We start from the raw sequence: 15230 nt of genomic DNA on the forward strand, positions 1-15230 counted from the left end.
TTATAACATGAAAAAACTTTAAAACTGTTAACTAAAGCTTCATAAGGTATTTCGACATTTTAAATACTTTCTGCTCTACAAGCCCTACCAACTGTCATCTGTTTTTGCAAAGGAAGCTGAATGAATCAGAGGGCTCTGCACAAGGACAGAAGAGGATCTGTGTGGTTTTCAGCATGCACGGAGGCCATCAGGCTAAACTGTGGCTTTGCTGCAAGCAAGACACTGCTCTGAGAAACAGACGAGGAAACAGATTGCAACTCCCAGCCTGACAATCTGCTTGCCGTGTTTCTTATACTTTAGAAGAGAAATAACTTGGGCCAGGCCTATCCATGGTGTAGCTGCACTAAGCAAGGCTGAGCTAAGAGCGGAGCCATTCCCTGCCACAGTGCCAAGTGTGGAAGGGGAAAAAACCAGCTCCAGGCAGGCTGCTCCGCCCTCTCATGCTGGGTAATGGCATCAGCCAACAAAGAGCAAAAAAGGGCCAATTCAACCTTCCCTACTACTCTGTGCCAGTTCATATTAATTAATATTCAATCCCACAGCCCTGTTAAAAATCCAAAGCTCTTTTAACAGAGCAGTATAAAAAGATTAAAAACTAGCATATAATCAAAAACTACCCATTCTTGCTTGTAACATATAGCAAACACACATGTACAAGACTACATGTGGCACAATGAGGTAGGGTGTCTGAGATACATTAAAACCTTCAAAGTCATTTTTCCTAAAAACACTGAAAGAAATGAAGGCTGTCTATCCAACAATGAGAAACTGGTTGGTCAATTAAAACATGCTATGTATACAGACATAATCAAATTAAGTAAATTGAAAATATCAGGTTTGTTAGAAATACTTTACCCTTTCTACGTGTTAAATCCTTTAATATACATTTAAGGATTTGGGATAGAGTAATTAAATTATATGTTCTGTTAGAGAGATGTGGGATTTTACTGTCAAGTTTTTGTGTTTACACTGGAATAGTGAAATCATGTAAAAACATGTGAAAATTCTATTTGCAATCAAGAAAAAAAACCCTAATTTTAAACTTAAAAAAGTTTTTTTAAAAAATATGAAACATATTTAATGTACTAATGTATGACAATTCCAGACAGCGTAATCCCCAAAGAAACAGAGAAAAGAAACACAGACTTCAGTCTTCTAAACTTTGAATGCTCTATGAGGTGTCTCAAAATATCCTTGTTTCATAGTAAAAGTAGAGTTCCCAGCCTTGCACTAAGATTTTGGGTTGGAGTCTGCAGGCAAACCATGTAACACAGCTTTAGAGGTCCCAGTGTATCACACCTGGAATTTAGATAGATCCCCAGAGTTTCTGGTTCTTTGACAGTCTATCAATCCATTCAGCTGCCCCAGAAACACCTGGGCACCTAAAATACCAGGAGGTACCCAGGTTTAAGCAAGTAAGTTATGTCAGATGTTTACTCAGGTTACTTGCTCTAGTAGGTTGCAATGCCTTATGCTGATCTTAGCACCTGAGGAATTCACTTTCACTATATTCATCCACAACCTTGTTTTATAAAGGGCAAACTACAGAGATTGAGGCAGGGGACACAAACTGACCCAGAGCAGCCTCACAGCACTTCTCCTGAACTGACACAAGTTACTGAGTCCACACAGTCAAGCATCACTGATTATTCTTTCAGATAAACCAATTTGGACAAGAGGTATTATACAGTAACTATTACAGATATCTGGGTGTATATGAGGTCTTAATTAAGCATACATCATTTTTATGCACTTTGCACATACTCTAGGCAGGTGTTTAAATTCTCGCAGGAATTCATTCATACATTTATATGTGTGCTTAAATAGCCTTCCAGAACAGAGCTGTTGTCCTGAACAACTGATTGTTCAGGACAACTGTTGTCCTGAACAACAACAACAAGATAACTTAGTCTGCAATTAACATCAACAAACAGGTCCAGCTATAGAATAACCATACAAAAGTTTGCCCTTTTTTTCCTCTCAAGTTTCACAGAAAACATTAACTCTTAAGAAAAAAAAAAAAGCTGTTATAAAAATGTAAATAGGACATCATTGGTTCAGATAACAATCAATGTGTATTTGTCGATTTATGAATATTAAATGTCATTCACAAGGCATATAATTACTTTAAAGCAAATTTCCACCCAAAAAGAAAGGTTTCTAGACATAGAGAGTTCACCTACATAAACTGAGTTGTCTCCAGCACTTCAAAGAAATCCAAAGAGAAAATGCACTATTACTACCCAGACCAACACAACAGGCACAGTATTAGTCCATTTGCATCCTGAAAAAATTGGACTTTTCCAACCAAATGCTAGAAACAGCATTGCCAAAAGGAGAAAGAAAGAGCAACAAGGACCTTTCTCACTACAGTGGGACACATACAGTCCGGGGGCACCATTTTAGAAATTGAGCAATAAAATTGATCAACAAAACAACACGAGTTACTGTCAAACATGACTCCTAAAGATTATATAAAATGAAGAAAATTATGTCCCTACATTTTTCTCTGTTGCTTTTTTTTAACAACTTTCAAAAGAAGTTTTTATTATAATAGACTGTATGCAAAAATACCAGAGTAGCTCCACTAGTAAACTTCTGCAATAGGTTTTCTATTTAAAAAATCTTTGGATCCCACTCAAATTCAAACTTTTATATTGTACAATTACAGCTCTTCTACAACTTTGCTATTTTCAGTAAGCATTGATTTCCCAAACAGGATCAAGATGTTCGTATCACTCTCAGTAACTCATTTTGTTTCCATGTTTTCTGTACCAAGATAGATCAACCTTAATCTTGCATGTCATTCTGGACTTAATCCATAATTAATGGCATCAGTTAGATCATGGAACATCTCCAAAACAAAAAAAAAAGCTATGTCAAAATACCTGTCACATATAATTCTTTCTTGAAAAACATTTACTATAATGCATAGTAGTTTCTGCTTTGAGCATTCCTGCTGAGCCCTCTAAAAAGTCTTATGTTGCATAGTGTGTTTGATTATGAACATTTATGCATTCCACCATTACTGAATTCCTTCTAAATTAGAAATATTTCATCATACAGCCGGATGCAGCATACAGCTGAAAGTTCACCCTTAATTTTTGAAATTGCATTTACAGAAGCCATAGACATTCTTGTTAACATTAGTCAGAAATATCATAAATTAAACAGTATATGTTTTACTCTGCTTTACTTCTCTTTAAGCTAAGTGCACTTGCAGGAAAAAAACCAGCCAGTTGACTTTACAACCTAAAATACTTAAATCCTGAGTAACAAACAATGACTGTGATGACCCATCTGTATATACAAAACACATGGTTCACGTGTTCTGTGTACACAACACAGAACAATGCTGTTTAATAAGGAAAGGCAAGCACAAGAAAATACACTCCCTCTGGATATACAGCACTTATGATATACAACATGAAATTAACAGTGCAAGAATACAGCACAGGCACTAGCCCTGGAAAAAGCCACTACACAAATCGTGCATTAGAACTAGATTATAAATGGCTAGTCATTGCACTGAAGTGAACTTACCTCTGTACTTAGAAAAGTGGGTATCATATTTCAAATTCAACTGACTATCTGGCATACTTCTTCCTAAGCAGCCTACTCGAGTACAGTACTAAAAGCAATCACATGGTGTGTTTTGATTTTGGTCAATGGGTTAGTAATTCAACAATGGTGCAATAGCTAATTGAACTGGGGCACCACAGAACTTAGGTAAACTATGAACACCTGAACTGTTGTTGTTTACAGCACTAAGCTTTAGAATAGCAAGATTTTGTAACAGAGTTTAAACAATATAATTTGGAGAGTTAACACTAAATTTTCCCTGGTAGGGAACTGTGAAATAATATAAATACCTTGACAAGAAGGCACTGGCAATAGAATCAGAAATATATTTTCATTTAATCAATTTCCATTGTGCTAGGCCATTTCTTTCTTTAAGAAACAAAAAAACAACCCCCCAGTTTATTCAAGTTCTAGGTCAACAGTGTTTCAGTTCATTTTGTCTTCTTCTGCTGTGCCTAGTTTAGTGTTGAACACTAGCACTGGACTGTGTGCTGCAAACCTGCTCTGCTCTGAATACAGTCAAATGCTATAAATGATTGTGACAATGCTCTGACTTAAGAGCATGATGAAATTTACGGTCAAAGCTATGCTGTAGATTGCAGGAGATACAACTAATGACTAAAGTTAAGCCCTGTCACCCAACATGGCCAGTAACCCAGTTTCACTCGACTAAATCCAGGTACCTTGAAAGTAATGCTACTCTTACCTAATCTGCTCCCTAAGTTTGACACCTCCTCTGCCTCAATGATCTCCCACAAAAAAGATTGCCTTTCTTTGTTTTGTAGGCTTATTACGATGGCAAGCCTAATTTCTTCTGCAAGCGACAGTAGCAGCTATGGGTGAGGGTATGGGGTGAAGCTATGTCTTTTTACACAGGATTCCACAATGCAATGCCTTGTGTGTGATAAACACTTCCAGCTGAGATTAAAGTAGCAATTTGAAGACGGAAATATCAAAGGAAGGGTAGTTAATACATTCTGTATATTAGCCCAGCAGTCAAAATATAAGTTCTGCACCACAGCTAGTAACAGAATGAACAAGGACCCTGCAGACGCATTGAAGGCAGGAAATTCAGAACCACTATATTAATAAAATGACTGCCTGTGACTTTAAACCCTGGCACGCTTGTACTTGGCACGAGAGTGAACGATTTATTGTTACTATGAAGAATGCGGGAATGGAAATGAAGATGAGAGGGTCGATGATAATGATGATAAGGAAGAAGAGGTTAATATCCCCAGCATTTGATGGGGAACGATGTCCCTACCTCAATAAGCTGGATAAGGGAATAGCTCCAGATCCACTGCCCAGGATCCCTCCTTTCCTCCCAGAGAGGAGTTTCTCCACCAGAGCCACATTCCCAGTGCGAGCGGCTTCCAGCAGCTCCTGGTCCTTGCCCATGGTCGGGAACCGAGCAGCCCCGCACGGGAGAGCTGCACCCCGGGCCACAGCGGCCCCCTCCCCGCACAGAACGGTGTCCCCTCCCCAGAGCCTGCCTCAGAGCAGAGCAGAGCAGAGATTCCTGCAGTCCCTTCCAGACCAGCAGGAGCAGCAGCAGGAGGGAGGAGGAGAATCACCTCCTCCTAGTTTCACTGGATCATTTCTGGGTGGAGTGTGGAAAAGGGGGGAGGGAAGCAGAGAGAGAGGACGAGGCCAAGAAAGAACCTCCCCCCCACTCCATGCACACACAGCCCCGGCCGGCAGGATGGGGCGGGGGGAGCGGGCAGCCTCGGCCGCCGTGCCGGACGGGCTGGCGGGGATAACGAGCCTCACGGATGGACGGACGCACGGACGGAAGCGGGGAGGAACGGGCGGAGGGATGCAAGGAGGGAGGGATGGAGGGAGGAGGCGCAGCGCTGCCGTGCCAGGCCCGTTGCTGAGGAGACGCGGCAGGCGCGCTCCCAGTGGCTGCCCGGGCGCGGCACCCCCTCCGCCCGCCCCGCGCTCCGCCGGCCCCGCGCTCCGCGGGCGCTGCGCCCCCGCCCCGCCCCGCCCCGCGCTCCACTGCGGAGCGCCAGCGGCCCCGCCCCGCCAGGTGCGCCGGCCGCGCCCCCCGCGGCGGCTGCCAGCGGCCTGAGGGCAGCGCCGGGCACGGGGAGGGGGCCGGAGGGGCTCAGGGCCTTAGGGCAGGGGCGCGGGGGGCTGAGGGGCTGAGGGCCTTAGGGCAGGGGCAGGGGCAGGGGCACGGGCACGGGCACGGGCACGGGCACGGGCACGGGCACGGGGGGCTGAGGGGCTGAGGGCCTTAGGGCACGGGCACGGGCTCGGGCGGCTGAGGGGCGCGGCGGCCTGAGGGAGCGGAGGGGCTGAGGGACACGCAGCCACCCCCGGGCGGGTTGCCAGCAGGTGCGGCCGCGGGCAGCGTGGCACAATGCGCTCGGCGGTGCGAGGCGGTGGCTCGAGCAGGGGTTGGTCGCATCCGGGGACGCGGCAGGATGCCCCGCACGGACACCGGTGCGGTGCGGTGCGGTGCGGTGCGGGCAGAGGGGAAAAGCCCGCGGAGGTCAGGAGCGAATCGGGCAGGCGGCACTGCCCGCACCTGCCGCACGCCAGCATCGCGGCTTTTCAGCTGCCCAGGGTGGGAGGTGTAACTGAGTATATTTGGTATCAAATCCAGCCAGCCCTTCTGGAGCTCCTGCTTCTGTTACAGAGACCTTTTAAATTGTATGACTTTTCTGGGCACTGAAATTAATAATTCCGTCTGGATTTGGGGTTCTTTCAAGCGATGCTGAAAATACTCGCTGCTGGCCAACTCACAGGCACATCCTTGACACATGCACCGTTTGATAGTGCATATGTGAGAGCCGAATTACAGCCCATGATCCTGTTTCATTTTAGTAATTTGTGTAGGCAGGACCATAGGCAAATGAGTTATGAACCCTTACCATTCCCCCACCGGGATCAGTGGCATTCTCCCATGAGCTGTGTTCACAAGAAGCAATGGCAGCAATGGCAAAATAACACTGTGTTAGGCAGGATTCTAATGTTATGTTTTCAGAGAGTGTTTATTACACCTAATCTATGGTACACTTGAGGCAGTGGAAAGATCCTTGTTGATTTCACAAATTATTTGTTTTGGTACTTGTCAGTTACTGTTCTACAGATGTTTCTGTGTTTTTGTTAGCTAATTAAACAATCTCTTAAAAGTAGATAGAAATTTCATTCTGGGGTCTGGTTTTCTCTTACAAAGGAAAACCTCTTTGGCTTTAGGTCTCTCTTATGGAGACCTATCATTCCAATATAGTTGTCCACAGTAACAAAACAGTATATTTTAGCTAGAAAATGTAATTTACATCATTTGTCAGTTTCAGGATGTGAAATGATGTCTTCTCCAATGTTGTCAGCAGGACATAGAATTGAAATTGACACATGCATAAAATTATTAGGAATTTTGTAACTACAGCCTTTCTTATTGAAAGAGTCTGACATAAATAGCAATTTTAAGGCCTGGTTCTGTGATCACAAGTGTTTCATTATGGTCTGAATATATAAATGTATAATCACATGAATTAGGATTTATAGTTTAAGTTTTTAGTCACAAGAGAGTCACAGTGGAAAACAGTAATTTAAAGCTGGACTACAAAGTTGTGTTTTGTTGCCAGCCACTTGAGTATTAACTAGTTCCATAGAAGTTACCCATAATTTAAGAACACCCCTGCATTCCGAATTCTTGAAGTCCTCTGTTAAGGTTGCTATGATTCCCCAGTATTTCTGCCTTCCTTTTGATTTTGTATGCAATCACATGCATTGCCTGATAAACACCTTCTCACATGTATCCCTTGCATGAAGAGATTTCTGCAAGTGCTGAGAGCCTCCAAAGAGGTGCTAGTATTTGGTGAAGTGCTAATCATAAGGCCAGGAGTGTGTGCATAAACCTGCACATGTGTGAACAATTAGATTAGAAGCAGATACTAAGGAAAATCTCAGGTTTTTACGAATTTGTATTGTTTATATGGTTGGATCAGCAGATGGCAAATATGACTCAGTATCAACGTTACATAATTCTTCTTGGGAAAATAAAATCTCAAGACTGTGCTCTAATTGAAATGATCGTCCAGAAAGCTGTTGAAGAACAGCATGGAGAATCAGGATAGAAATATCAATGGAGCAGATGCATGCACTAGCCAGCAAATTCAGAAGGATTTTATGAATGTAGCAATGCTCAAAACCCTAGTAAACCCATCAGCCTGGTGCCCAAAAAAACCTGTGAAGGCCAAATAGAAGATTTAATTTCATTAGCAAATAGGGCAGAGCAGAGTTATTCTAAAAATTTGAAAAGTAAAAAGTAACGTAAGCAGCACTATTTAATGGAAGGTTTAAACATGGATAAATTCTGAGGGCTACTGGAGCAAAGAATTGAGAACTTGGGCTGGTCTGTTTGCAGAGATGAAATCCACAGTGGACTGTAGGAGGCAAAACAAAGTATCTAGACTGAGTTGAATGTAAATCGTCAAACCCATTCATTAGATTAAGTGGACTCCTTTGTGTTTTTAAATGTCCTACATTCTTTGCTCCTGGTAATATCAGGACAACAGTGTGGAGTGTTAAAAGTTGTATGTATGATAAATAAGTGAATTAGACATTGAAGGTAGAAACACAGCTTTATATTTGCAGTAGTTACAGATGAGAAAATAATTTGTAAAACACAGAAGAAATCTTTCAAAACATTGTATGCTTTTTGAGCAGTGATGTTACATATCACAGCAGAATTTTGACTCTTTGATTTTAGTATTTGTGAAGACATTTTAAGTTATGACCACTGCAGCTGTCAGTGTCTAAGTGGCATCACACCTTCAATCTCAAAATTTCTCTTAACACAACATATGCTTTACCTTCTGTTTTCTTCCATTTTCTAAAATAGCAGAGAGAGCACTTAGCCTACCTAGAAATTCTTTAACTGGTTTGTCATTTGAAAGGTCTGGGAGTGACTGTAAAAAGCAGGGAGTTTCCTTAATGTTTTTACAATGCAACAATTTTACAGTGCAATATGGCTTTGTTCTCTTATCAGGGTGACAACTTCTTCATTTCTTCCTCACACAGCCTCTTGACTTAAAGGCAAATTAAATGGGTGCTTGTTAACATTCCATGACTTTCCTCCCTATTTTCAAGCAGAAGCATGGAAGAGAGTATGAAAAACTGAGTTGCAGGTATTGAAAAAACCACTAAATCTGTGATATTAAAAAATAGTTGTGTAGAATAGCAAGCATGTTAACATCATATTTCAGGACAACATATTATCAATTCTCTCACGTAAAGATATAAGGAAGACGTAAGATCCCAATTACAAATTCTGAGGGATATTCTGAGACAGAGCACAAAATGCTGGCATAAACCATCAGTCCTTTTTGACAGCAGAAAATAAATTAGAATTAAATAGGCCTGATTACTATTCTAATTTTTGTGAAGGCTGCCCAAGTGAAAGTAGTATTTTCATGCATCCGGGTGGCAAATGTTTTTCAGTCTCAATATTGTCTTTTGCTCTTTACAGTGTATATCTGTAGCATAAAAAATACCCTGAATTTCAAGCCGTGAGCTCTTGAGGCCAAGCATGAATGCCCATCATGTCCTGGTTCCCTGCCAGGGTGAAACCCAGCTGCAGGTCAGCCCTACTGAAGGCCCTCCTCAGGGATAGCTCAGCAGGCCGATGGCACAGCGGACATATCCTCGGTTTAAATAACTGGGACACAACATAATACTCACATGATGCTTAGTGTAGCTCTCACCACTGAAATATGCAAAAGGACTTGCATCCTCCCCCACTGTAAAAGAAAATTATAGAAACTGAAGGTACTAAAACTAACTCATGAGGGATATAAAAACACCAGGAGCGCTGTGGTCTTAAAAGACTGCATGGATTCTTGGACTCACCCGATTAAGTAGAAGCTGAAATAACGTGAGAAAAAAACCCATTTTTGACAACTTACCCACAACAATCCTGTCTCTGACCATACAATTCTGACTAGAGCCCATTTTCTATAAACACTTCCCTTCAAGCATGTTGGAAATTTACAGGGGAAAAGAATGGAAAACTGGTCCCTTAATGATGTTGCACAAGAGCAAGACACTGTCTCAGCATTTGCAGTGACCCCATGGCATCATTGTTATGGGGCTCTGAACACATTAAAGAAAAGCAAGAAATTAAACTTTGATTCTGTCTCACAGCCACTAAGCTACAAAGTCATCTGAATATACCATGGGAAGTGTGCTGCATTCCCCACAGGGCTGAAATGTCCCACTGCTGGAAAGTGTCAAGGACACACAGACAGCAGGTTGTGTCAGTGCTGGGGAGCCGAACCTCCAGGATATGGTGATGGGATAGTACTGACAGGAAGTCAAATCTGTCTGCTATGCCATTTCCCATGCAACTATGATTTTGCTCTGATGGCAGATGCTAAAGTTAACTGGTGTACCTGTACATTCCTGTACATGTATTTCTTGTGTGACAGCAGGTGGGATTAGCAGTATGATTATTCATCCAATCCTTCTGCTCTCTGTTAGGTTTACATCAGTGTGCTATCAAAATATGCCTGAGACTATTTTTCATGCGTTAGAGAGAAATGCACAATCAAATGTAGATACAAGTTGGTAGGAGCAGCATGCTGATTAGATGACCCAATCCAGTGTGTGCTGACAGATAAAGTACAGTATTAAAGCTTTGCCTGTACTGCTTAATGCACAGTTTATTGCATAAAAACAACTTGTTTCTATCTTTGATACATTGTAACCTCTTTTGGACTATAAAATATTTTCCCCTTCTTATCTTCCCCTGAGGATATGTACAACATTGCCTACATGTCATATTCTGACTGGCTGAAAAAAGGATCATAGAGAAGTCTCAGCCAAAACACGCAAGTGACGAGGGACTGCAACTGCAAGTACAGACAGCTGGTAGGAAGAATCTAATAGTAACTATCCTACATGAATACGTAGTGGTGAATCACTCCTCATAATAAATATTCACGAACACTCATGCATCATACATTCTTTAGGTGTGTTTGTGTTTGTGCATTCACATGGTGATGACCAATAAGGCAGAATGTATTTGAAATTTCAACTGTGCTGTTTTGCAACGTCACTTCAGACCTCATTGGGTCCAAAAGAGAGTGTGGTTAATGGAAAGGAATGGTGCACACAGAAAAAAATTGAGTATATTAAGGTAATGATCTGGGAATGTTCATAACTCTCTATATGTATTTAAAAGGTGTAACTGTCAGACTGAGAGCTGGGTGGTAAGAGGTGTACAACAAAGAAAAATAGGAGAAATATTTAAAAGGAGAAACAGATGACAAAGACAAATTTCTGATTAATGTTGCACTGGGAATTAACATGGAACCAAATTGATACAGCACTCTTTTTTCTCAGTATAGCATTGCTGAATGTACAATCTTCCACTGATTCTCCTACTAGCTTTAATTTACCAAGTCCTTGTAGGTTTTAGCTTTGATGCTTATTCTTAACACAAATGATGGATGCAGATGGCTAACTTTGCACAAGATTATTGTTCTGGCCAGGTTTCTTTTCCAGTGAATAAAACTATTTGTGGTGAAAATGTGTTTGACATTTCAACTACCAGGGCCTTTCTTTAGAGGCCAAGTCCAAGGTGTTACAGTCCCATAAGAAAAGGCTTTGTTTAAACAAATCAATAAATAAAAATAACTTGCCTGGACCAGATTCAATTCCGCAAAGAGTCTAAAGAACCTCTGATCTAACACTCACAAAATTAAAATGATGATGTGTGAGCTATTGTTCCAATTGGCCTTGGTACTAGATGAGCGAAAGGTGGCAAATGTGATGCTAATAACTCCTAAGGGGCTTGAAGGAGGACCTGGAGAACTACTGAGTCTGATTTGCATGCTTGGAAAATTGGTAGGCACCTGGCTGCATACAATAGTGAAGATTCAGTACAGCTTTTGCAGAAGCAAGTCATGTCTCGTGTTACTGTAAGAGTTCTTTGGAGGAGTCAAAGAGCATATAGAAAATTGCAAGTCAGTCAATAGTTTGTATTTGGCTTTCCGAAAAGCTTTTGACAAGGTCCTGAGAGAATACGTTTAAAGAAATCAAATTGTTATTAAGAGGGGTGATTCTCTTGTGAGTGAAGAAGGTTAAAGGAAGGAAAGTAAAAAGGAAGAACAGCCAGTTTTCACAATAGTGAGAGGTTGTCAGGACACCTGTGTAGAGATCTCTCCCAGGACCTGCACTGTCCAGCAGGGTCATAAAGAGCCTCTTAGGAGAATAAGTGAAATAAAGTAGCAAAACAACAGGTTTCAGAATAGCATGGGCTAAAACGGAGTATGAAAGTATACATTGTTCTAGTAGATAGTAAAACAGGAGGTGAAACTCGACACTGACAAAAGAAAGGAATAATTCTCTAGTGGAGGGATATTTTGGATTCCCCTTTTACAATTCCAAACCTGCTGTTACATCTCCATACATTTCTATTAGAATGTCCACTTAATGCTATATGGTAATCAAAATGGCAAATACAATTATTGGGAATTATTAGGAAAGGAAATGAGCGTCAATATGTCAGTGTATAAAACCACTGAGTTGTCCTGTCCCAAAAACATTATATCAGAACTAAGCAAGGTACAGTAAAGGAGAAGAGCTATAATCAGATATATAGGATGTACAGTTTCATAAAGCCTAAATAGACTAGGCCACTTCAGCTTTAAAAAAAATGATAACCATAGGGAGATACAAATAGAAGTATATAAAATAAGTGACATGGAAAAGGTAAATATAAAACAATTACCAATTACTTTTCCTAAAGAAGAACTTAGGAATCACAATGGTCAGGGGACAGACCTAAACCAAGTTAATGTATTGTTTTCATTCAAATATTTTAATTTAGAATAGGCTTGGTGTTGCTTTGCATTCCACTTGAAGGCATGTGCATTTATTCTGAGAAATGACATTTTAGCATGGACCTGTATGTATGCACACTGATTTGTACGTATATAAATTAAAATTCACAGCACATTGTTTACTGTGGCTTTGTACAGTACATATATAACCACACAGTTATTCTGATTGTTACTGTCTGCCAAAAAAAAGAAATTAATATCACATTTTTCAGAGATGGTGATTTTGTGAAGCTGGTACTTTTCTCCTAGCACAAGATTAGGGCCCCAACATATTTTATTCAGTTAGCCTAAGAGTAAAAAGTTCTTCATTCTTAATTACTTCTTCAAGACCCACAAAACAACATTCTAGAGTGTTTATTAAAATCAGAAAGCTAGTCCTGCACTGCCTGGGGAAGAGAGTTATTCCTTTTTTTCATGAGGACATGGTCATGCAGTGAATTTCTTAATCTCTATTACCTCTTGTGTAATTGGATTACAGAGGAAAATATTAATATGAGTAATTTGTTTGGTGATGTGCAACTCCTTCATTTTGAGCCTTCTAACAATACAATACATCTTGGTCCAAAATAATAATTGGTAAAGCCTATGGCTAAACCAGCCAATTAATTTGATTTACACTTAGTATTCATCTGAACCAAAGGTGACTATCAACCCCAGGCAAAAAGCTCTAATTTTATTTCAGCAGCTAAGTTAAAGCTAAGATCTCAGAGGAAGAACCATGCACAAAGAATTACTACATGTAAGATGAATGTTTTAAGAGCACAATAGCATACTGACCTACCCCAGAGCATCAGTAGCAAAGGTAGCAGAGAGGATTACAGGAATACCAGCATATCCATGACACTCTTCTAACTGGAGCTGCTTCAGAAAAACACATTTAGGAATTAATCTTTATATTCTTTTACACTGGAAAAAGACTGGTGCAGCTATTTGTGATAGATGTTCTATTTCCATATTCTGTCAAGAGAATAGAAAGTGCAGAGACACACTCTGCTATGGATATGCAAATAGGCTGGCATAATCCTGGAAAAATATGCAATAATTAATGCAAAGTAATCTTTAATCAAATAATTAAGTGTACCACAAATTGGAGCTAAAAAGATCCACCTCCAATAAAGCAGGGTGAATAACTAAAGTAGGATGAATAATTCAAGTAGGAAAATTCGGAAGCCACATGAATCTGATAACTGCCGTTTTCTTATATTTGTTTCCTCTTTTCACCCCTCTGGACCTGCCACACACTGTAGTTTTTTGAAAATAGATTTTTGTACTGGCAAATTAGTGAGCTTCTATGACACTACTATTTTGTTACTATTATTTTATACCAAATATACAATGCAATATTTTTAAATATGAAACATCAAAATACGGAACTACCCAGTTTTATTTTGATGTTAGCATTTCATCAAATTAATGCTTTTCTCAGCAATATCCCAGTGAGGACACTACCCTGCATTAGCCTAATCCCTTTTCATAGAAACATTCAGGTTGGAAAAGACCTTTAAAGTCCTCCAGCCCAACCATTACCCCATCACTGCCAAGTCCACCACTGGACTGCGTCCATGTCACATCTACAAGTCTTTTAAATACCTTCAGGGACAGTGACTACACCACTTGGACAAACTGTACCAGTGTTTGACAACCCTTTTGGTCCAGAAATTGTTCCTAATATCTAATCTCAAGCTCACCTAGTGCAACTTGAGGCCATTTCCTCTTGTTCTATCACTAACTTCCTGTGAAGAGAGACTGAAACATTTCACCACCACCACCATTTGAGCAAGGAAACAGCAGTTCAGATTTGCTGTGGTAGCCAAGTCAATTTCTTTTTCTTCAGGTAGGATTGTTTTTGCATCAAATCATATTTTCTAGTTATTTTGAATATCTTGATGCATTTTGTAATGTACCTAATGCACACTGTGTATACAGTAACTAAACATTCATAGCACCTGATTTAGTTAGTATTCAGCTTGTCTGTTTATGGTGCATTTGCTGCAATTTTTAAATTTCCTTTCATAGAGATTCTCAGTCTCCCTTTTCTACTTCCTTCCATAGTACAACACTGTCTTTCTCAGAGGGAAGATTACCCTGTTAGGATGGTTGTAGTGAAAATGTTAATGATGCCAAGGACGTGTTTGTGCTACAGCTCTGCCTCATCCTTTTTTAGTTATGCTCAGCTTCAGTTAAATTCTCACAGTAACTTCACCTCCAGTGTTTCAGTCTCAGATTCTTCTGGCAGGTCCATTTCCAGTGGATATCAGGAATGGCAAAATGGGTGAGACTGGGTACTGAGTATCTGATAACTAAGTTTCCTGTTATTGGTAAATCCCACTTTAGGTAGGTTCTCTGATTGGCACAAGAAGTTTCCAAGGGTCCTTAAAGTGAAAGGACATCAGCAAAGTGGGAGATTATGACAGTGTTTGTCAGTGAATAGCCAGCTAACACATGAAGTATGATGTTGCTCCATACATGAGTTTTATCACTAGATGGGAAAGAAAAAATGTCTGTTACTGCCCATACATTACTAATTGCTGCTAAGTAAAAATATTCCTTTTGATTGCAGCAGCTGTGGATTTAAAGGCAGCCACATTGACATTAAGGATGACAGCTATTCCGCCACATAGGAACACATTCTCATTAATAAGGTGCTCAGAATTTGTGCTAGTGTATTGTTTCCCCTATGCTTATTTCAAACACTTCCCTTTTTCCTCCTTGACTTACAGTAGCTAAATAAGGGGTATGTTTTGCATAATGAAAAGGCAAAAGAGCTTAACTCTAAGTTGCCTT

At 40.5% G+C, this 15230-nt stretch overlaps 1 protein-coding gene and 1 long non-coding RNA gene across 12 annotated transcripts in view; one reads left to right on the forward strand and one right to left on the reverse strand.

Moving 5' to 3' along the window:
* ANKS1B (ankyrin repeat and sterile alpha motif domain containing 1B) overlaps nucleotides 1–5409 on the reverse strand; it is a 397467-nt gene extending 392058 nt beyond the window's left edge. For 6 of the 9 annotated variants that reach the window (XM_085047086.1, XM_085047084.1, XM_085047081.1 and 3 more), the window contains exon 1: nucleotides 4850–5405. In XM_085047086.1, the coding sequence (XP_084903212.1) occupies nucleotides 4850–4983 (134 nt within the window). In that variant the 5' untranslated portion in view covers nucleotides 4984–5405. Of the gene's footprint in view, nucleotides 1–4849 lie in introns of all 9 variants that reach the window. The other 3 variants (XM_085047083.1, XM_085047078.1, XM_085047079.1) reach the window with 3 other exon arrangements.
* Nucleotides 5410–5857: 448 nt separating this feature from the next.
* LOC146443584 (uncharacterized) lies at nucleotides 5858–10533 on the forward strand. Of its 3 annotated transcripts, none has more exons than XR_014848629.1 (3): nucleotides 5858–5928; nucleotides 8591–8729; nucleotides 10354–10533. It is a non-coding gene; the product is annotated as an uncharacterized LOC146443584 (long non-coding RNA). The 3 variants fall into 3 exon arrangements; XR_014848627.1 differs by having other exon boundaries at nucleotides 5919–6051; XR_014848628.1 differs by lacking the exon at nucleotides 5858–5928 and adding an exon at nucleotides 5955–6085.
* The last annotated feature ends 4697 nt before the right edge of the window (nucleotides 10534–15230 follow it).

This window comes from Lichenostomus cassidix, chromosome 1Aa (assembly GCF_008360975.1).
Source record: "Lichenostomus cassidix isolate B80296 chromosome 1Aa, HeHo_3.0, whole genome shotgun sequence".
Lineage (NCBI taxonomy): Eukaryota > Metazoa > Chordata > Aves > Passeriformes > Meliphagidae > Lichenostomus > Lichenostomus cassidix.